Source organism: Kryptolebias marmoratus, linkage group LG9 (assembly GCF_001649575.2).
Source record: "Kryptolebias marmoratus isolate JLee-2015 linkage group LG9, ASM164957v2, whole genome shotgun sequence".
NCBI lineage: Eukaryota > Metazoa > Chordata > Actinopteri > Cyprinodontiformes > Rivulidae > Kryptolebias > Kryptolebias marmoratus.
Window position 1 is genome coordinate 24,687,588 of NC_051438.1, and position 22,493 is coordinate 24,710,080.

At 41.5% G+C, this 22,493-nt stretch overlaps 1 protein-coding gene across 7 annotated transcripts in view; it reads right to left on the bottom strand.

Annotated features, from left to right (window-relative positions):
* The window catches only part of fam13b (family with sequence similarity 13 member B), a 58,749-nt gene that overhangs the window by 31,392 nt on the left and 4,864 nt on the right, over positions 1–22,493 (bottom strand). For 4 of the 7 annotated variants that reach the window (XM_037977313.1, XM_017417453.3, XM_017417457.3 and 1 more), the window contains exons 2-6: positions 14,512–14,664; positions 13,018–13,239; positions 10,234–10,446; positions 9,213–9,390; positions 8,987–9,131 (exon numbers count right to left, since the gene is read on the bottom strand). In XM_037977313.1, the coding sequence (XP_037833241.1) occupies positions 8,987–9,131; positions 9,213–9,390; positions 10,234–10,446; positions 13,018–13,183 (702 nt within the window). In that variant the 5' untranslated portion in view covers positions 13,184–13,239; positions 14,512–14,664. Of the gene's footprint in view, positions 1–8,986; positions 9,132–9,212; positions 9,391–10,233; positions 10,447–13,017; positions 13,240–14,511; positions 14,665–18,605; positions 18,720–20,539; positions 20,663–22,493 lie in introns of those variants that run through there. The other 3 variants (XM_037977311.1, XM_037977312.1, XM_017417454.3) reach the window with 3 other exon arrangements.

Consider the following 22,493-nt stretch of genomic DNA (forward strand, 5'->3'; position numbering starts at 1 on the left):
CCTGCCACTACACGGAGTAAGCCCTCTCTTCTATGTTCAGTTCCCAGACCACCTTCCCCCTCCCCCGCCCAAGAACTGGCTCACACAGTCCCTGTGCTAGTAAATGGTCAACGTGAAACAGCTTTATTAGACACAGGAAGTTTCAAATCTGTAGTTCTTTCTAGCTTGGTGCCAAGAGAGCAGTGGAGTGATACTAAGACAAAAATAAGTTGCATCCATGGTGACGAAATGGAGTATCCTGTAGCTGAGATTTATTTAACTATAGGAGGACAAACATTTTTATTACCTGTAGCATTAGCACCAAGGCTACCCTATGCTGTCGTTTTAGGCTTGGATGTTCCCACATTAACTGATTTAGTGTCAAGCACAGAAGTAGAACTTTCTTCTCCAATCTGGAGCTTGGTCACTACTAGAGCTCAGAAAGCACAGAACCCACTTCAAGAATTACCATTCTATGATGTGGAACTGGAGGTGGGCCCAGTAAAACCATCTAAATCCAGAGCTGAAAGGAGAAAGGACAAGTTTTTAGGTACAGTCAGAATGGAGGTGGATGAAAAGATGAAACCCTGCCATTTATTTGACTTTGATATTCCTTCAGATATTTCTGCCTATCAGAGGTCAGACCCAACATTAAAACCATGGTTTGATAAGGTTACTGAAGTTGAGGGAAAGAAGCAGGGAAAAGTAAGTGTCTTGGAAGATGCAACTTATGTGGTGCGGAATGGTGTCCTTTATCAGGTCAAAGGTGAATCAGAAGCCATTGCTTTGCCACAGCAGCTGAGGGGAAAAGTGATGGAACTCGGTCATTCAGTTCCTTGGGCTGGGCACCTTGGGTTCCAGAAATCCCTTCATAGAATAGCCAGTCGGTTTGTGTGGCCAGGCATGTACACACAAGTGCAACAATTTTGCTCTTCCTGTCACACATGTCAGTTGACGACCAACAGAGGTGTATCTAGAGCTCATCTACAGCCATTACCTATCATAGAGACACCATTTGAAAGGATAGGAATGGATGTTGTGGGTCCTCTGGAGAAAAGCTCCTCCGGTAACCGTTACATTCTGGTTATCTGTGATTACGCTACTAGATACCCCGAGGCTTTTCCTTTAAGATCAGTGAAAGCTAAACAAGTGGCTAACTGTTTGCTGCATCTGTTTTCACGTGTAGGCATCCCTAAAGAAATCCTTACAGACTGTGGGACTAATTTTCGGTCAAAACTCTTAAAGCAGGTTTATCAGTTGTTAGGTATAAAGGGTATAAACACCACCCCATACCACCCCCAGTCAGATGGACTGGTTGAACGTTTTAACCAAACGCTGAAGAACATGCTGCGGAAGTTTGTTTCAGAGACTGGCACAGACTGGGACAAGTGGCTGCCCTATATGCTTTTTGCATATAGAGAGGTTCCACAAGCATCAACTGGATTCTCTCCATTCGAGTTGCTGTATGGGCGACAGGTGAGGGGACCGTTGGATCTTCTTAAAGAACAATGGGAGAGCCAAAGTCCATCGGGTGAGCATGTGGTGTCCTATGTGATAAAAATGAGAGAGAAACTGGAGCAAATGGCTGTGTTGGCACATCAACACATGAAGGCAGCTCAAACTAAACAGAAAACCTGGTATGATAAAAATGCCAGGGAGAGGAGCTTACATCCTGGACAGCAAGTGTTGTTGTTGCTCCCCACTAGTGACAATAAGCTTCTTGCTAAATGGCAGGGCCCGTATGAGGTCACACGACGTGTCGGGAAGCTTAGTTATGAACTGTATATGCCTGAAAGGAAGAAGAAACATCAAACCTTCCATGTTAATCTTCTGAAACAATACCACAGGTCACCACCACAGTTTGCTATGTCATCTGCTTCGCAGTCATCTCAACAGGATCCATTGCAGAGTGAGGAGCATGCAGAGACTGTTTTGCCCCACCTCTTTGTGCGTGTGGTGGATGATGAAGAGGAAGATGAGCTATTTTTTCCAGCCTGTAGCTCTGTACCGGTTTCAATTTCTCTCTCTCATCTCCAGCATTCCCAGCAGCAGGACATAAAGCCCCTTTTGGATCCAGAGCTGTTTCAGGAAAAACCTGGGTTCACAAGCCTGATACAGCACAAGGTTCACCTCAGAGATGACGCTGCGCCTCGCAGGAAGTTCTACAGGGTTCCAGAACGTCTTGTCCCACAACTCAAGAATGAGATGCAGTTCATGTTGGAGCTGGGGATCATTGAGCCCTCTGTGAGTGAATGGTGCAGTCCAGTAGTGCTAGTACCAAAAAAGGATGGCACTTTAAGATTTTGTATTGATTTTAGATACCTCAATAGTGTCTCTAAGTTTGACCCCTATCCAATGCCTCGCATTGATGAACTTTTGGAGAGAGTGGGGAGGTGTAATTTTATTACCACACTTGACCTCAGCAAGGGCTACTGGCAACTGGCCCTGGCATCAGAGGCGAAAGAGTTGACTGCTTTTAAAACACCTTTTGGGGTTTTCCAGTTCAAGGTGATGCCCTTTGGCCTACAGGGGGCACCAGCGACGTTTCAGCGCCTCATGGACCAGGTGCTGATGGAGGCATCTGACTTTGCTGCAGCATACCTGGATGATGTGGTGATTTTCAGCCAGACGTGGGAGGAGCATGTTAATCATCTGCAGCATGTTTTACAGCTCATCAGTTCTGCGGGGCTCACAATTAACCCTCACAAGTGTAAGTTGGCTCAGAGGCAGGTAGAGTACCTAGGTTATGTAGTGGGACATGGACAAGTTAGACCTCAAGTAGGGAAAGTAGAAGCTATTCACACGTACCCAGTTCCTACAACTAAAAGGAAGGTCCGTGCTTTTGTTGGCTTAGTGGGGTGGTACAGTAAGTTCATTCCCCATTTTGCAGAGAGGGCTGCTGTTCTTACAGATTTAACAAAAGTCTCTGCGTCAAATAAAGTCAAGTGGACTGAGAAATGTGATAAAGCTTTTAAGGACCTGAAGTCTGCAATCTCCAGTGACTCTGTTCTCTACAGTCCAGACTTTGATGTCCCGTTTATACTGCAAACTGATGCCTCTGGAGTAGGCCTTGGTGGAGTGTTGATGCAGGACATTGATGGTGAGAGACATCCTATTGTTTTTCTCAGCAGGAAACTTCAGGACAGAGAGACCAGGTATTCCACAGTTGAAAAAGAATGCCTCGCAGTTAAGTGGGCTGTGGAATCACTACGGTACTATTTGTTGGGGCGCCATTTTACCCTTGAAACAGATCATAGGGCGCTGAAATGGTTGCACCAAATGAAAGACTCTAATATGCGTATCGCAAGATGGTATCTGTCATTGCAGCCTTTTGATTTTACAGTGCAATATCGGTCAGGGAAGTCTAACCTTGTTGCTGACTGTCTGTCTAGAATGTATGAGGATTGAACAACTGTTGTCCTGGGTGAAGGGGGGAGGAAATGTGATGGAGACCAGGGGCTCCATCCCCATTAATTTATAGAATAGATATTTTTTGTTTCATTTCTTTATTTCAGTTTGAGTTGTGTTAATTGGGGTTTACCTTCCTGGTGTGTCTCCTGGGGAAGGGTGGAGCATACCATTTGAGCAGGAAGGATAATGCTCTAAAGTTATGTTAAGTTTGATTTATGTTAAGTTTGATTTAAGTTCTTGATTGAATTTAGGATTAGTTGTTTTAGGTTGCATGTATGTAAATATTTATTTGTACCCTTTATTTTGTGTTGAGTTGTAAATAATTTGTTGTTGTTTTGTCACCCCTTCACCTGGTGTGGGTGGAGGAGGCCAGGAGCTAAAGCCAGCTGCTGTGCTTGGCAGTAGAGATGGGTGTCGGTGAGTTGGTGAACTGCAGCCCCAATAAAGAATACTTCACCAAATCCTGTTGGTTGCCTCACCTCCTTTGAATGCAGTGCCGCCCGTGGAGGGTGACAGGGACTCATTAAACTTGATCGCAGGGTGTTTTGTACACTGATTAGTTTAAAACACTAACTTTTGGAACTTGATGCACACATCAATAAATTGTCTGAATTGTGTAAATTAAAAGCCGTCCATGAAGACGTTAACTCTGTCAGGGTTGGGCTTACACAAAGGATCTGAATGTCTTAGAAAACGTAGAAACCAAGAGTACAAATGACTAAATGAGAACAAAACATTCCTGTGGTTTATGATGTTAAGACGTCTGTAATGTGCCTTTTAACTTAACACACAAACAAAATTTTAAAAAAGTACAGGGATTATCTGCCATGTGCTCAAATTTGTGAACAAACAAGCGAATAAAAAGTAATGAGAGGCACTAAGCTGAGGAATTACGATGATTATATTTTAACCTGATGCATTCAAAAGTTATATAATCAAATTTAAATGCTGTTCTTTTAATTCAGCATTAAAAGTCAAAACAAATGATGGAGACAGAAAGCGTTACTCATCGTGGACAGAATGTTCTCGCGGTTGAAGGAAAGAAATCGCTCTTTAAGTGAGAAATAAATCACAAAAAGCTCTTTGCTATCATCACCCAGATCAGGATCATTTAAAGACAAAACAAGTGTTTATGGAGCATGCATGCTAAATTAAATGGCCCGAAGAAGCAGCGGGACCTGGAACAAAAGGTAGATTTGTATTATTATAATATAAACTGATTTAAAGTTCTCTGTCAGTAATGAGGATAAGGAATGACTGAAGAGAGTCCTGCACCAAGGCTGCAGGTCAGTGATGTGAGAAAATGAGTCTGGATGTGAGTTTAAACACCGAGCCGCCCCTGTGTACCTATTAGGATGCAAGAGTTGACATAAACAGTAAAGCCTGATTGTATAACAGCTCCCTGGACTATAGATGTTTGTTCAGTCGGTATAAACCGTCCTGGGAGTTTGACGGCAGCTGTGCTGAGTAAGTTATTAAAAAAGCCTCTGAGGTGACGTAACAACATTAGAGGATCAGAGCACCTAAACCCTCCATGAGGACGACCTTCCATGTCCATTCATGGGGCTGAAAATATTATCCCTTATTGAAGGCTGTGGAAAGCGTTCACCACACCAACTCGGTTTCGGAGCTGAAGGAGAAGGTTGTTCGTATCCAACGCAGCAGCGCCGCTCTGCATGGCGAGTCCGCCTGAGTGGGCGAGAAGACAGAAGGGACAACGCTCCGGGACAAAAGGTCGTGATCTCGGCCCGCGTTCAGCAGTCCGGTCCAGGGTTTCAGGATGGAACAGGAAGAAAACAAACTCTGCTGCGCTGACGTCATTAGCTCTGTTACTGAAGCGTTTGTGGGGCCAAGAACACAGAACAATGAAGGCCCGCCGGGACGGACACTACGAGTCCCAAACGTTGGCGTTCCAGGCCTCTTTCAGTGGCTCCTTTATTCCCACGTTAGGATTGGGCAACAGCAGGAAAAACATTAAACTGAACCAACAAACAGAACCAAAGATGGTTCTGTTTGATGTCGAGAAAGAAAAAACATCATCATATGTGGAGAGGAAGCTAGTTTTATCCAAAAAAAAATAAAAACGCTTCTGATATTTCACAATCCAGAGTCAATATTTGAATTTTATTCATCTAAACTTACCTTTACCTGCTGAGTGATGCAATTATCACCTGCTGCCAAAAGGCAAAAGGCGGGCAATAGTGTTTTTGCTTTCGTGTGTGCCTGTTAGCAAAATATTTCATGAGCCAAAGGACAGATGTTCATGAAACTCTTAAAGTAATCATTGGAGGTACAGCCTCAACCGATGAACATTTGAATCCAAGATGGCCGCCACAGCACTTTAAACTTAGGAAACACAAAAATGGCCATAACTTGATTAATTTTACAAAAGTCAACTCTGTCTGTCAGCAAAATATCAGATGAACCCCTGGGCATATTTTAATGTAGGTGTCAGAAAGTTATCCCTGAATAACTTTCAAGATGGCCACCACAGCCAGCTGACCTTAGACGACAAGAGAACGGCTTTAATTCAGTAAGTTTTACAGATATTGAGCTACAAGTTGGACTCTCCAACACACTGCAGCTCATTTCTCAACAAATATGATCTTAGTTTAACATCCTGGCATGGAAGGCGGTGGGCGGTAAGTTTACGCCACAGCAGTCTGTTTGAGTTTCTGAATTAGACAAATTAATAATAAGAAAAGTTAATTAACATGAGGAAAAAATATTTTTTCTGTAACCTGTGCACCACTAAATCTATGTTTGCTAGGAAAGGAAAGACCAAAAACTGATCAGGCTTTCATCAAGAAGTACAGATTAACATTATTCTAAAACTGAATTATCTGCGTTCAATCTGTACGGATGGTTTTGTCTGTATCAGCTGTGAAGCTAAATATTCAAACCGTTCACCTTCACCTCCTCCCTGTGCTCTCATGCATGTTCCTGTGTGTGTGACGGCGGTGTTTACTTTCAGCGAAGCCACTGGAGCTCGTGCTTCCTGCAGGGAGTGGGCAGCGTTACCTTTAGATGTGTTAGCAGCTGATTTATTCAGATCCTCTGCAGCCAACCACAGATGTGAGTTAAAGTAAACACATTTGTGGCCTGACTGCGTATTCCTCAACACTTTGTGGGGAGGAAACGGTTTTTACTTCCCCGCAGAGCGTGCAGTAAAACCGAATGCAAACGGCTTTAATAACTTTAATTAGTTTATGGTCTACAACTGTGCGCAGCAAGAAAATGCAAGTGTTGGGTTGTAACTTTGGCAGATGGTGGATTTAATCGACAGTTCGGCTTTAATGACTTGATATCAGGAAGAACAAACCTTTTCCCACCTAGATTTTACTGAGACATCAAAACAAAAATTAGAAACGTCTAAAATCCAGTGACTAAGTTACCATCCAGCTAACAAATCATGTGTTCATCCATGAAAAGGTGAACTGGTTATTGATTTCTTACAGGTGTGGATCAAATGAAGCTCCTCTCTAATGTTGAAGGACTTGTTGCACAACTTTGCTGCTTTTCTGTCCGATGATTGAAACATTTGTGCAAACAAACCAAAACTGACTTTAACACTAAGCTATCCCAAAAATGTCACCCAAAATAAACCCCTTAATCTTTCCTGCTCATTCTCGCCTGAATGAGTTCATATTTTACTTCAATCTTTGGGCAGGAAAGCCTCAAAGAATGTCCAAACACGATGAAATACCATCTTTTATCTAATCTACAAAATGAGAGGTAAGTTTAGAAGCTTTTAGACCAAAATATGGCTTCACCAAAGACAGAAACATCACCTGGAATTAACAGGCTTTGATTCAGCCTCTTTTTACCCAAATAATTAAAGTGTGTGTGTGAGAGATAATCTCCATCATGAAGGTTTGTTCACACAGATTACCTCTCAGAACAAAGCAGGGATGGAGGAGTGAGTTAAAGCGTTACATCATAGTTTCTTTTCTTATCCTCCATGCACCTCGCTCGTCATTTCTCTCTCCCAGCAGTCCCTCCATCACCGTTTTCTTGCCTTCCCTCTCTTATGTAAGGCACTCGGATGTTTTACTCTGTGCTCGTTTGGTCATCTTAAAACTCCAGACTATTAGACCGGGAGGAATGAAAGACAGAAACTAAATATGAAGATAAAAACAATGAATGAGGGGAAAGAGCCGGAGCTACGCAAACAAAAGCTTAAGGTTAGAAAAGGCTCACTATCGAAAGAATATTTCCTTCTATAGAGAAATAAAGAAAACGGGTAAAAAAAAATCCTAATCTGCTGTTAAGGGCAAAAAGAGATAAGCCCAGAAAAGCTAATAAAGTAATAAAAGCTAACCCTTTTTAGACAGATAACCTACTGAAGGTAGATACCACAGAGTCTTGTTTATTTATTTTTTGCAGACTTTAACAATGCCTTGGCTGTGCTTTCACTTTCCCGTTTAAATGTTGTGTTTGCAGCCTCCCTGCAGAGTCGGGACAACGTGGTGGGAATTAAAGCAACGCGGTGCGGGAGATACTGATTATAATCATTTTTCGGTGCGTTTTTTCACGTTATATAACAACATAATCAGGCCACTGCAAAGATAAACGCTCACTTTTTGGACTTTGGAACATCCTCGTTAGACTTTTCTTACGGTTTGGGCCAAATCAGATTTCCAGGACACTAAAGACAGCGTTAATGGACTGTTCAGATTCTTTGAGAAAACCTTTTGTTCATGTTCTGTTCCTTTCTTTAATGTCATTCTGTGAAAAGCACAACAATAACCAGAAGAATGGGACCATTTAGGGGCCACCTTCAGACGGATTGCTGAGCATTAGTAACCACCAAAGAAGGAAGAAAGTCCCGTTCCCAGAATAAAGACGCATTCATTTAATCCCTGTAAATGTTTAACCTAAACTTCTATTTCTGGAGTCAAAACAAACAGGACAGTAATTGTGGTTTGAAGTACTTATTGTGTGAAGGTAATGATTTAGGAGATGAGGAACTCGGCCAAAAACAACCAGGCTGTGTTTGTTAGGCAACACAGTTAATCATTTGTCCCTTTGTGTCTTTTTTTAAACACGGTTTTTGTTAAAGGTACAATTAACATAAAATTATTGAACATTTTTGGTCCTCAGCTGAACCTTCACAGCCTTTTTCTTAAAGCAGTTTATGGCATTTTAAAAAAATCTAAAGAAGTCAAACTTTCATTTTTTGTTTCAGATCTGAGTCTAAAAGAATTTACCCTCTGACACAGAAACTTAAAAACGACATACTTCAGTGTCATTAGAGGAAAGCTGCCAGGAGGAGGAGGACAAAGTGGATTCTGACAGCTTTTGACCTGGACTTCTTTATCATTATGTAAAAAATAAAAATGCTAACAGAGTCGTCTGCTCTTTTTTCCTGCACACAATGTGCTGCGGCCGATGTTTCTGTCATCTGTTAAATATTCTCTTCTGTCTTACAGAAATTTAATGTGATCGTGTAGAAGATGGAAGAAAATCCAGGAAATGTTGATGTGAACCTCTTTGAAGGTTTGTGAACTAAGTGTGAACATTTAACACGTATGAGCAGATGTAGGCTGGCATTAATCGGGACAGAGACTGAGTCAGATCCAGAAAAGAGCCGAACCTGTTCGTTGATGGAGCTGTAGTCGTTGGTGGTGGACACGTCATCGTCCTCCGAGTCAAACAGGCCCTCCTGGTTGTCCAGCAGCTCTGCCAGGACTCTGCTGATGGACTCCTGATCTCGGATGTCTTCTCTTTCAGACGACAGACTGCAGACAGAGAAACCAGAACAATGTTTCACGCAACAAAAAGAAAAAAAATCCCAGATCTTGACTCGGACATCTCCTTACTGGAAGATGTCTGGTCCGAAGACGGCAGCCAGCGCCGCCACGTTCCAGCTCTCGGGCTGAAGTGATGCCACGCTGGTCAGGAAGCGGCACAGGAAACGCAGCAGGCCGTAGTTCAGCTGTGGAAGCTGCTGCAGGACGTACTTCAGGTTTCTGCACAGCTCCTCCTCATTGCTGTGATCTGTTCAGGAGCAGGAAACAGAACATCATCAACGTTTCTAATTATTCTGCTCATTACTAACAGTCTTTGCTAAAACAGTTCATTTTCATTCTATTTAGATTGAAATGACATTTACTGAGTTATTAGAAGACAAGGGAGAATTATACAAACAGAGAATATAAAGTTTGAGCAGGTGAGATGAAGCAAGGCAGGAAAAGGCAAGCAGGTGAAAAGAAATAAAGATTTTTTTAACATATATAATTCTTGGGCCATTCTAAAACATTAGAGGGCAACACGAATGCAGTGTCATAGTATCCACCCCCTCCTATCCCTCCTTTGTAATCTACATGTCTATAAAAGGAAAACATCATGACAGGAGGATTAGGACAGATTATCCATAAAAGCAAGTAAAAGAGAAAAAAAATTAAATAAAAAAAAGAGGGCAGGGCACTGAGGTGAAACAGAAATGGAAACAAAATGGGAGATTTGTGAAAGTGATTAAACACCAGCCATTAAAATCTCTAATTTTTTTACCTCTTAATTTAAAATAAGTTTCCATGCATCTGTGGTCAGTATGTGGAAATAAAACCTGAAAAAATGTCTCAATCTAAAAGCAACAAATGGATCTCTAATACAGACGGTAAATTTAGTCATTAACAAAATAAATCTGTAATTTAAAAACATATCAAGCCCTATATGGGATTCTAGGAGAAAAAGATTAAGTTCTAGAAAATAAAACTTTCAAATTTGCTACAAATACCTGAAGTAACTTTGAGAAGAACGGGGGGAAAACTGTGGGTTTGAAATGTAAAAACGACGCTGATGGGAGGGGTGAATGAGTGAGGATGAAAGGCTGAAAGGCACCTTGGTGTAGCTGGATGATGTGTCCTTGTACAGCCGTCGGGACGACGGGCTCTGGAAGCTCCTGCAGGAAGAGTCGCAGCAAACTGACCGCCGATGCCAGATCGGCCTCCTTCTCCAGCTCCACCTCCTCGCCGCTGTCGTAGCGCTGACGCAGCCAGTCCACCCGCTCCGCATTGCCATTAACCAGGAAGAGCCCCTCCAAGTCCAAATGACCTGACGACACAGGAAATGACACTTAAACTCCTGAGGGCAGATGCCTTAAAGCCGAACAACAACAAAGCTGCTCCGTTCAGCTGGACTGGTTCTTTTTGAAGCTTAACCTTCACATACGAGCTAAAACAAAAATATAACTTCACCCTGGACTTTTAACAAATGTTTAAACTTACGTTACTTACTTATATAAGTCTGTCTTCCCTCCAAAGCTGGATGTATTTTTATGTAGTAAACAAACAAACTTGGATGTGTAATATACATTCTGATTACAATAAATGACAAATCCATTCAAACCCAGGAAACTAATTTAGTCCGTACAGCTGACTTCGTGTTTTCTCCCCGCAGTGAAAACCTTTCTTGAAGCGGCGACAAGCGTTTCTGCAGCAAAGTGTCTGCGGTGCGTTCAATGACCGGAAAAAGGATCTTTTTTTTTGAGCATTGACATCAATTCTGGCCGTCCAGGCTGAACATCGGCCAGTGACGTCCCTAACAGAGTTATGCACGTCTATGGGTGAACGGAAATGCATTTTCCTTTCTGGACTCTTTCCTTTTACATTCAGCAGAATCAGAACCGACCTGAAAGTTATCAGATTTCAGTTTGACAACATGGTCGACTTGGCAGTGATAACAAACTGACAGCAATTCCTGCCATTTTCAAAATGGCCGTGTTTGTTCTTACGTTCCGATCGGTTCATCTTGTAAAATGTTCCTGTTGTGTTTAAGTCACACCAAGCGTTTCGTTAAGACTAGCTATAGTTACTGAAGTGAAACTTTGAGTAAATTAGGGGCCAAATGTTAAACATCTCTTTGTTTTTTGTGTACACGTGCAGAGATTCTGTAGAAAATCCTGTTGCAGTAAAATATTCATAAATCACAGAAGATTTATTGAAGGTCCGAGTTTGTGCACAATCCAGAAGTCTGAATATTGAAGTGGGTTTTTTCTCAACAAAGGGGGATTATGAAAGGACTTGTCGGTGGCGCCTGCTGTCTCCCGCTCACTCCCTGCTCTTTCATCCATTAGTGAGCCAGATAACACACTGTTTGAGCCCAGATGCCCAAAAGGAGTCCTGAGGGATGGATTCCCTTTTATAGCTCCACAAAGTAGCTCAGAGAAGAGAAGCTGCTCGGAGTGACGGCAGGGTTACAGCCTCTCCGTGAATCCATTATCACATCGAAACGTTGCAAACAAACAAAATCCACCAAAGTAGCAGATCTCTGTTAAAGCTTTAGACTTTTATATATTTATTTATATTTTCCAATTAAGGCCCCTCCATTAAAAACAATATATTTAAGTGATATTTAAAACACCCTGCCTCTAATCAAACCTCTGGTTTTGCACTCGAAACAAGAGATTAAGGCCTTTTCAGCGTCTGGTTAACTTCCTGAAAGCCAACGCCGCTTTAATTAAAGCTCCAGCAGAGACCCCGGAGGATTTTAGACACATTACATAACTTCACACGGTCAGACAGCCCCCGGTTTGGAAAAAAAAAAAAAAACACATCATCCTGCTTCTAACTTCACTTGAGGGGATCCGAACGGATAGTTTGTCTCAACAGAAGGAAAATCTGCCCGTTAGCCCGACAGGTTTTACAAGAAACAGCCTTTGTGGAGCTGATCGGACAATAAAAAGACAAAGAATGCAAATTTGTTCTTTTGTTTAACTTTTTAAAACATGATGTCCTGGTTTTAGAGCTGCAAAGATGAGGTGAACGTTCAATTAACATCTCACATAAAATGTTCTGAAAAATGACTGGATCTGGTTTTCCCCACAAACTGCTTCAGCTTTACACAACTTTATTTAAACATCAGACAATATGTTGCAAGTTGACTCTAATAAAGACACTCTTAAAGTAAAATATAAATATATCCATGTGGTTTGAACAATGACAAACAGGTGTCTGGTTTTAGTTTGGCAGTGAGATCTTTAATGTGTCTGAAGGTTTTTTATTTCCATGAACAGTCAGAGTCTGATAAACATTTATAATCTGGCTGTGACAGATCAGGTCTTGACTGCTCTTTCTGAAGGAAACGACACGAAGCTCGTGTTCCTCTGAGGCTTCTGCTGGAAATGAAAGAATCTGTGGAAGGAGACGGGTCCGCTCCGCTTTCAGGACTTCAGCAGAACTCTTACATAACCGAGGAAGCAGCCAAGGGTGGATCTGACCGATTGTGTCATCAGAGTTCATCTTACAAACTGGATTTTCACAACATATTTTCCTTCTTTTATTACGCAAGAAGGGTCACCAGAGATCAAAAGCGGCCTTGATCCGAAGAGCAACTTGTTTACCGGGTCCTGACCCCTGAAACGGGTCAGGGTCGATGATAACGAGTGCTTCTGCTGTTTGAACCCCAAACTGAACTGAGACACTAAAACAGCAACTTCTGTTCAACGTTTTATGGAGAAATACCTGAAAATGTTTAAGTTGCAAGTCTTATTTAATTTCTATTATTCTATTTATTTGCATTTATTTCATCCTGACCTTCTGATGTTGTGTAACGTCTGAACAAAAGGAGTATTTTTACGATGGTGATGATGAAGATGATGAAGATGTGTATCTGTGACTCTCTCACCGTGCTCCTCGATGAAGTCGACGATGTGCTTGACCAGCGCAGGAACCTCGTGGCCGCCGGCGGTGTGCGCGCGCGACACCTCCTCCAAGGGGACGCCAAAAACCCGAGTGGTGCCGGCCGAGTGCCCGCCCTCGTTGCCTGGCAACGGAGACACGCTTTTCCTCATGGCCTCCTCCGCCGCCGCCGACTCCTCCTCACCACAACCCTGCCGAAACCTAACGTCTTTCAAAACGAAACAAAAGAAGGGAGATTAAATAACTTCATAAAAAAGCTAATTTTACAACCAACCGAGTTACTGCCAGTTTTTAAAGTTTTAGCCAAAACAGGACCAGATTATTTGTGTTTATAAACTTCAGGAAACTTCGGTGTACAAAATGAGAAGATGAATTTGCAGAATTAGGTCTTCATCTTTCAGAAAATGATGTTTAAAACTTTAATTATCAGATCAGGGAGAGGAGGAGGCACGGTGTACGACAGCTAACAGCTGCTGTTTATCAACTTTGAGTCACAGGAACAATAAACAGCATCAAAAATCTGATAAAAATCATCACAAAATAAGATCTGCAGCAAGTCGGACTTTGACGACAGCCAGTTGGTCATAAATCTGAAGGCAGACAGAGCCAGATGGTGCTCAGAGGAGCAAATGTCTGTCAGAAACACCCCTCAGTTAAATTAATGTTACACTTTATCTCAAATAATATTTGCCTTTCTGGTATTTATGCTGCTCATTAACTTGTCTTTTGACTTTCTTTTCAGCCGAGGTCAAATGTTCCAGACTTTTCTAAAGTTCAAGGCTGATAAATAATCAGGTTACATAAGAAACCTTCACAAAGAGCAGGCAGAAAACGAGGGCTTGGCTGGACCAGGATGCCAGGAGTAAAAAAAAAAAATCTTTTTATACGAGCGTTTCCTCCGCCCAGCAACCTCTGAACAACCAGCAAAACCAGTTTCTTGTTTTATAATCTGCTTGCCTTTAAATTAAATAAAACACGTTAACAAAAACTATTCGATGTTAAACTACTAAACCATTTAGACACGAGTTTAAACACGTGTTTTAACGTTACTGAAAGTTAGGCTTTGTTCAGGGTTTAGCTATGGAATTATAGCTTTTTTTAAATTTTATTTTATATCACGTAACATTTCCGTGGTTGTTAATTTGAAGCTCGTGTAAAGGAGCCTTTTATCGAGCTCTCTGTACTTTTTGCTTCCAAGATTCATAAAGGAGGAATAAAGAAACCAATCGAGTTGACTGAACCTGTGTTTCCTTGAACCTGGTAATTAGAAAGTTAAATATTCAGATGTTGGGTATAATAACAAGCAGCTTGGATATTTGCTGTGGTTTTTGCTTTTACAGTGTTCACCGATGTTTGATTTTTGTTGCAACTTTCTGTAGCTTAAAAAAAGAATCCTTCCTGTCTGCTTTGATTAGCAGAGTCGACAGAGAACCGTTTCTGGGAAGAATGAAAGAATGACGTCGGCGCTGAGCAGCGTTACCGTGTAGCAGTGAAAGTCTGTCCTATCCGCTCCTCCTCTGGCCAGTGAACCACTGAACCATCTATGGCTGCTTCAGGTTGTGGCAGAAGATGAGCCGGTAGTTCCTCATTGACGAAACGCGAATCCTCGAGCAGGATTCCCTTTCTAGCTACACTGAGGACAGACGGGAGACAAACAGAGACAAAGAGAATCAGGGTCAGGGTCGATCAGGAGCTGAGGTGATCATTAAAAACATTAAGCAGTCTTCATTAAGCATTGTGTAGAAAAATTATAATGTCAAGAGGAGAAGAGCATTCAGCATTTGAAGTAACTTTAAGAGCTAAAAACATTCAGATCCTAAACATCTCATCACACCAGGAAGTCAACTTCACCTGAAAAACACAAAACCAAACCCTCCTTTACCTTTGACTTTATAAAACAACTGTGCTTAAACAGCTAAAGCTAAAAAAACCTGCCTTAATGAACCCACCCAGCATTTAAAGAAAACACTCAAACTACATACAGCACTCATCTGTCCTGGGCTACAAATTTACAAAGAAATGAACAAAATAAACAAAAATAATCCACCAACATTAGCAAGGAAAGGTTCAAATAAAAGATAACAAGGATGATAATAAAAAAACTTCTTCCATTTCTTTAAAACTACTATTCAGTATAAATATAAAAACACCAGATTTAACCGTAGAAAAGACATCCAGATACGAAACAAAAAGGAAAAAATGATTAAGTCTGCACTTAATAATAACAAACGTTAAGTTTTATTCATGAAATAAGGAGTCTTTTTGTCCTTTAGTGTTTCGAGAACGGAGGTAGAAGTAAATGTTTTGGTTTTCTGTAATCTCCTCTTGTTCATGTTTTTTTTCCCCTCCTTTTATATTCTTGCTTTTCCCATCCTTCAGCAAACATCACACCTGTATTTTCTGAGGCTTAACGTGTCAAGATTGGATAAAAAAACTGCAACAGGCTGAACAGAACAATTAATCCGACACAGACTGGGTTAAAGAAGGTTTACAGGTCGGAACATTTTGTCACATTTTTTCTGTTTCTGGTAGATGATATCCTATTGGTGAGGGAGTTCATTTAATGATGCTGTACCTGTTTATTTGACAGACCAGTAACCTGAGAACCAACCAGTTTACTGGGAGGGACAAACTTCTATCCTTGGACATACAGTAAGTGAGACCATCAGATCATTAAAGGAGAAGCACACAGCAGAGGAGCAAGAAAAACAAAGTGTAGGAGAGAAAATAATGTTTACAAAAAAGGTATTAATAAAAACAGAAACGTTGAAACAAAGGAATCTGATAAAGGATTTTAAAATGATTTTTTTTAAAAACTCGTCTCGCCCTTTTTGTTCTAGTTTTAAATCAAGCTTGGGTCCTCTACCAGAGGCCTTGAGGGTTCTGCTCAGTATCTTAGCTGTTCCTAGGTCTGTGATCTCTGAGGTTGTTCCTGGGATCTGTTGGAGCCACTCTTCCAGTCTGGGGGTCACAGCACCGAGTGCTCCGATGACCACTGGCACCACTGAGGCCTTGACTCCCCATAACTCCTTCATTTCCTCTTTCAGGCCTTGGTGTTTCTTCAGCTTCTCATGTTCCTAGTACTGCTACATCTATCACCACTGCTTTCTTCTGTATCTTATCTGTCACCTCAATGTCTGGTTGGTTAGCCATCATCTGTTTGTCTGGATCATGAACCCCCACAGTATCTCAGCCCTACCATTCTCCACCACCTTATGTGGAGTCTCCCACTTTGACTGTGGGACTTCCAGTCCATACTCAGTACAGATGTATAGGTACACTATTCTAGCCACTTGGTTAAGGCGTTCCATGTATGCTTTGCCTGCCTCCATCTTGGGTCCTGCCTGGTATGATAGACCCCGGCCTCTATTGCTCTTGTGCTGCCATGATTAGTGTTTCTGTGCTGTCTTTTCTAGTCACTTGGATTTGTTGATTTCAGCCATTTCCTCAATCTGCTGGTGGTGCATGCTGTGCAGGGGCTTGTCTTTCCATGATGGTTCCTCTTTCTCCTCTTCCACATTGGATTTCTGCTGCCTAAGACATTCACTTAGCAGATCATCATTCGGGCCTTTCTTTCTGATGGACTCCAGGATCTTAAATGGTTCACCCTGTATAGTGGCTCTGAACGCAAAATTTTAATCATTAAAGAAGAGTCCCGGGAATCTGTGTTCGCTCATAATGATTTCATAATGATCTCTTTTCATTCCAAGGCCAACTAAACTGGCCCTTATGAAGCGTAAGCCTCTTTAAAAGCTAAAGAAAAACCCACTGTTCCCAATGAAATCCTCGTACTTGGTCAGACCTCTTTTCTAGTAAAACTACAAGTCATTCCTCAAGTCAGAGACTCTGATTCTAGGAAAAATAAGCGAATATAAAAACTACAACCATTAAACAGTGTTCATAGATTATTACTCTCACGTGTTCAGGGCCTGAGTAGTACAGTAGCAGCTCCTAGTGCCAACAGGCTCAACATATTTGAACAATATTAGACGTAAAGAGCAGAGACAGGAGAGTACAGCGACACACAGGGATTAGAGAACTGAATCTTTCTGAATCAGTGCCTTGTCTGCAGCACAGACGGACCTTAAAAAGGCCTCTGCAGCCGGGTCAGTAATGGAACAACTGAAAAGGGTTGCTCTGAATGCGTTAATCCAAGATGTCACGCTAGACTACCTGCTCCAAATGAGGCCCATTGTTAGACGGAAAACTGAGAAAAACTGAGGCTGAATGCAAGGCGACAGGAACAGAAGCTGTGGTTGAGAACATTACGACCAGGGGTGAAAAAGGCTGGCCGAGAATACAAAAACAACAAAGGTAAGATGCACAAAAAGAGACTGTTTTAAAAAAATAACACCAATTTCTTTAATGATTCTTGTTGCAATTAGCATCCAGTGCAGTTCCACATAGAGCACATAAAAATCACACTGATTCAGGGAGCAGACACCCTGTGGCCAAGAAACTGCAATAACACCCGTCTTTTATAAAGGTCTTCATGGGTAATTAACCTTATAACATGGAGCTTTATCAATCTATCTGGGGTTTAATGGTATTTAATTGTCTTACAGTCTTCTCAAACCAGTGTGCACTCACCAACACCATCATTAGTCCTTTTTTTAAGTCTCAACACCTACTAGCTTCAGCACTTCAGATGTAACCAGTGTTTAACATCTAATTTTCCATCTCTAAAATAGCATGACAGAAAAATGCAAGGTGGGGCTCTAGTTAAGAAAAAAAAACAATTTTTTATTTAGGTATATTCAGATGGGAATGTAAAGGAATACGTGACTTAGAGAATATTGTATTTAAACTTTAAAAAACAAAGAGGACAAAGATAAATCTGTCACCTCTCCCATCAAACCAACTCTGATTCTCAGTAAACGTCCATTAACACCCCCCTGGCACAGGCAGAACATTTAAATGAGCCCACTGAATATCAGATTTCAGCTCGTTTCTAAAAGCAGCGCCTGCCCACATTCAGCGCTCGGCGAGGAGGCAGCTTTCAACAGAAAGGTCACAGGTTCAATACCTGAAAGCACCAACCAGACTGGAAACCTCAAAACCCCAATGTCTTTGGTAAATTCAACTTAAAATAAACAAGATATCCTGAATACAAGCAAAATAAAAGCATCCCTGCTCAAATCTCAAATCTGCTAAAAAGCCTTAGCAGCACCAGGACTCTGCATCGCTAAAGTCAGGATAAAACATTCAAACTGCAGCATGAATAAATTAGCAAATTTCCTCTAACTTGCATCATGTTGTGAAACCCCAAGAAAGAGATAAAAGCTGGTAAACTTTATCATTAATGGTCTAACTATGATGGTTTAGGAATATTAGGAAACTATAAACTGACAAAAAGAAAAACAAGCAGCTGGATTTTCTGGAAGTTTTTTGTAATTCACCAGACTGCCGACAAACCTTTGACCGTACAAGACTGTACTTATGAAAAAATGGCATATTTTGCACAAGTTAGGAAACAAAAGCTCACAGAAATATATAAAAAAAAAGGCAAATTGCCATGATGTCTCTTTTGCAAAGTGTCCAAAATCAGAAATCTGAGCAACGACAGGAACTTACTGAAACGTATCATCAGTCCGGAGGGTCATAAAACCATCAGGATGAAAACGAACGCCTGGTATTTCTGCGTCACCAACCTTACACGACAAATAACTTCCTCGTGTTCTGCAGTTCAAGACTGCCTTACAAACAAGCACACACCCAAAAACATGTGACACACACACACACACGCATGCACACACACACACACACACACACACACACACACACACACAGATTCAGATCTCTTCCATCAATCAACAAGCCTGCGACGAGGAGCCTCATCTGAGCTGTCAGAAACGGAGCGAAAACAACCCGTCGCCGCCAGGTCCCTTTTAACACACAAGCTCCTGTAATGGCTTTTAAAGCATCCTGTCAGATAAACAACATGTTGTTTTAGGGATCAGCTGCTCAGCACTCACACAAACGCAAAATATGGCCCAGGAAATAATAAAAGGAAACCCAATTTGCATCTGCTAAATTGATTTTTATTGTTTAAATCTAATCATTCACTCATGCATGTCGCTTAAAATGCGTCACCTCTTGAAAATAATGTTAATTTTCAACTAACAGTGGGCCAGGTACGCGTCCAGGATGTCTGCCTGCTCCGCAGTGAGCTACATAAACAGGAAGTCAGAGAGAAATCTGTCTGAACTGATGCCAGGGCTTAATGTTGACGGCAAAACCTCCACTAAAGACGACTGTATCACTCTACTGTATGCAAAACATTACACCGATGAGGGTTCAAATGACAACATGTCTGCCGTTCACCAACACAAAGACTCACACAAACACACATGTTGTGGAACCAGAGCTAAAACTTGCTCGTGCACATTTTTTCATTAACGCTCCAGTTTAACTTGCTGCAGTAAGTGAGGGGTGAAAACTAATGGCTTTTCTGTCTCCTGTCAGTGAACTCCAGCATGAATGAATGAACCAATAACATTTCGAAGCAGTAGTTTGTTTTACAAGACTGGATTAGTCTGAGCTACTACGCGTCACAATGGATGCGCCTGCGTACGAGGGAAATGTATGCAAAAACGTTCTCCGAGCACAAACACTTAGTTTTCTTAGGTTTGCTTAACGTACATGATCCATCTGCCTGAACAAAAAACTACAACTGTTTAAAACCCTGAACATACCCGGGTTGTATTCATTCACCATCATCTTACAAAGGTACCACCTTCATATAAGAGAAGCTGAGCAAACTGCACGGGTCCAGCAGCAGTATAAACATTTACAACAACTGTAATGATTCAAAGGCACTAATGGGAATATTTGAGTTAATTAATAATAAACTGCAAAGCAAACTGTGCCCCCCCTCCGTTCCGTGGTTACTGAGAATTAAAACAGTTAATCTGAGAAACCTAGGACAAACTGGAGAGCAACCTTTGGTCAGGATTTGCCCAATATTTAGAAACGGGGGGCTGCGAGGTCAGGGTGCAGGAAGCGATAAACGAGGAGAGGCAGAGAGATTTTAAATAAAGTAATGGAGGAGGAGGAGGAGGAGGAAGAGGAGCAACGCGAACACTTGGTGAGTGACACAAAGCCACGGTTCACTCCTGGTTCAGCAGTTTCAGCCTGCTTGTCCTAGAACGGCTCAGTCGGTGATAAATTAATAAACACCTCTCTTCTTCAAACGCAGCCACCAAATATGCATGATCGTTCCTTCGTTTATTTTTGGAGGAGGAAACGCCTAACCAAATATAACTCTTCATTTTTAATTATTTAAGACTTTTTCTGCATAATTCAAATAAAGCAAAAGTAACTTGGGCTATGACTGCAGAAAGAGGCAGGATTTAACTAAACACTGAACACCACCCATCAACATCTGCAGCAGAGAAGTAGCGTGATAGCAAGATGCAGACATTAGAAATAATATATGCCATAATATACATTTTATATGCAAGCTTTTTACAGTCAACCCAAGCTCCTGAGGGCAGCAGCGAACTTACTCGACTGCACTTCAACCTGGAGGTAAAACATCACGATGGAGCGGCGCTCTGCCCGCGTATCTTCCACCATCGAGCCCATAAACCCCCGTTATCAAAATCTCTTCTGACAAGTGCCACTTCGTTTCGAACACAACATTCCTTCTTCTCATTCTGACACTGAAAAAAAAAAAAAAAAAAAAAAAGCCTGGAACGCCTACAGTGGAAACACAAGCACTGCTCTATCTTGGCGCCTGTGGGAGTGGATGGAAAGCAGCATTTTGTTTTCGTACATTTGCATCGAGTTTGGTTTGTTGCCATCTAGGTGAGCAGTCATCTTCTTTCCTCCACAGTCTTTCAAACACACATTAAACCAAAGCTCTTAAAACACTAAAACCCCTCTCAGATAGTCCTGTTCAATCAGGCCGTACAGTAAAACAACTCACTGAAATGATTTACTTTCAGCACTTTTTTCTCCTATGAATGCCAATTTATCGTCTTTATACATCGTCAACAAAACTAGTTTTGCACATTTTGACTTTATACTTTAAGCGTAGTGATGTGATATATAAAATGCAGTGTTCACAAAAGTTTAAATGCGATTATACCAAATAAACAGTTATGATTGTGCATTTAGAGAGATCTGTAATTTGTGGCATCTTCAACGAGGCCCTAATCTTTGTTTGCAAGCCCAGCCACCTCTGAGACGATGAGGGTGAGCTTTATTGATTTAAAATCGATCTAAATCACCTTTTTTTTTCCTGCACACTCCATTTTATACTGATAGAAAACTGAAAACCACTCCTTTATACAAGAAGAAGTGCTGCATTCATCTTCAGGAAGCAAAACGTCCTACGAATCAAAACACCTCGTAAAAAAAAAATTTTTTTAAATCACTGAATACATTTTTTTAAACTCTCCTTTACAAGAACAGATTCGGTTTTCCGTTAAGTAAAAAGTAGCTTAAACAGTTTAGTAAAAGTCTTGCTGTTACCATCTGTGTGTGTCTGTGTAAACAACAGATCAAAACACAAGCTGTGAGAGCAGGCTGGGAAATGAGTCGACAAAAAGGCACGCAAACAATGACCGAGCAAACTGCCTCTGATGTTTCGAGTGTCGTTTTACACCGAATACAGGAAGTCGGGCTTTCTGTCGCTTTCACTGCGCTACAGCAGCTCCCAGGACAGAAATGGATACCAGATACCGACACTGCAACGAGGCACAGCTCTTTACAAAATGCAACTCGCTCATAAACGCTCGTTATACCGGAGAGAAACTGACTGAAGTTCAATTAGGTCTAATATTATCGAACCAATTTACAACTTAAGTCATCCAAGGACTTTTACTACACTTCCCAAACTATTCCAGAAGAATATAATAGTTCACGTTGGTACATCTGTTACATGTCAGTATTTTACTTGTTCTGGTTCTTTTAAAACCATTTTAGATGAGCCACAGCATGTTTCACTGTTTAGAAGAAAAAGACTCAGGGGGAAAAGCAGAAGCAGTTTGTGAAAGAAGCAGCAACGCCCAATAAATCATGAGCTTGCACTTCTGTGTTCTTCTACGTTGCTTCAGCTCATTAAGACTTACAGAGATTTATTTTACACACTGTTTTTACAGCAATCCAGCAGGGTTACAGGGTTTGGGGTCTGCATTTTCAGAGCGGTTAAAAACACCCAGACTTTAGTGTGTGTGTGTGTGTTGTATTTAGGATAATTGTCTTGTCGGGTGGCACAATTTCAGTTAAAGTTCAGGTTCCTGACAGGAGACTGTCTGGTTACCAGCTGACTCCCTCACCACTCTCCATCATCTCCATTAGTTTGAGATTTCCGTGCTGCTGAGCGTTACGACCAAACAGCTTCACTTTGGTCTCATCCGTCTTGTTGCAAGCCTGTCAGAATCGTGACACATACAACCTCAGAGTTAAAACCACTTAGTGTTTTAATACGACTGACTCTAGCCATCATGGACATCC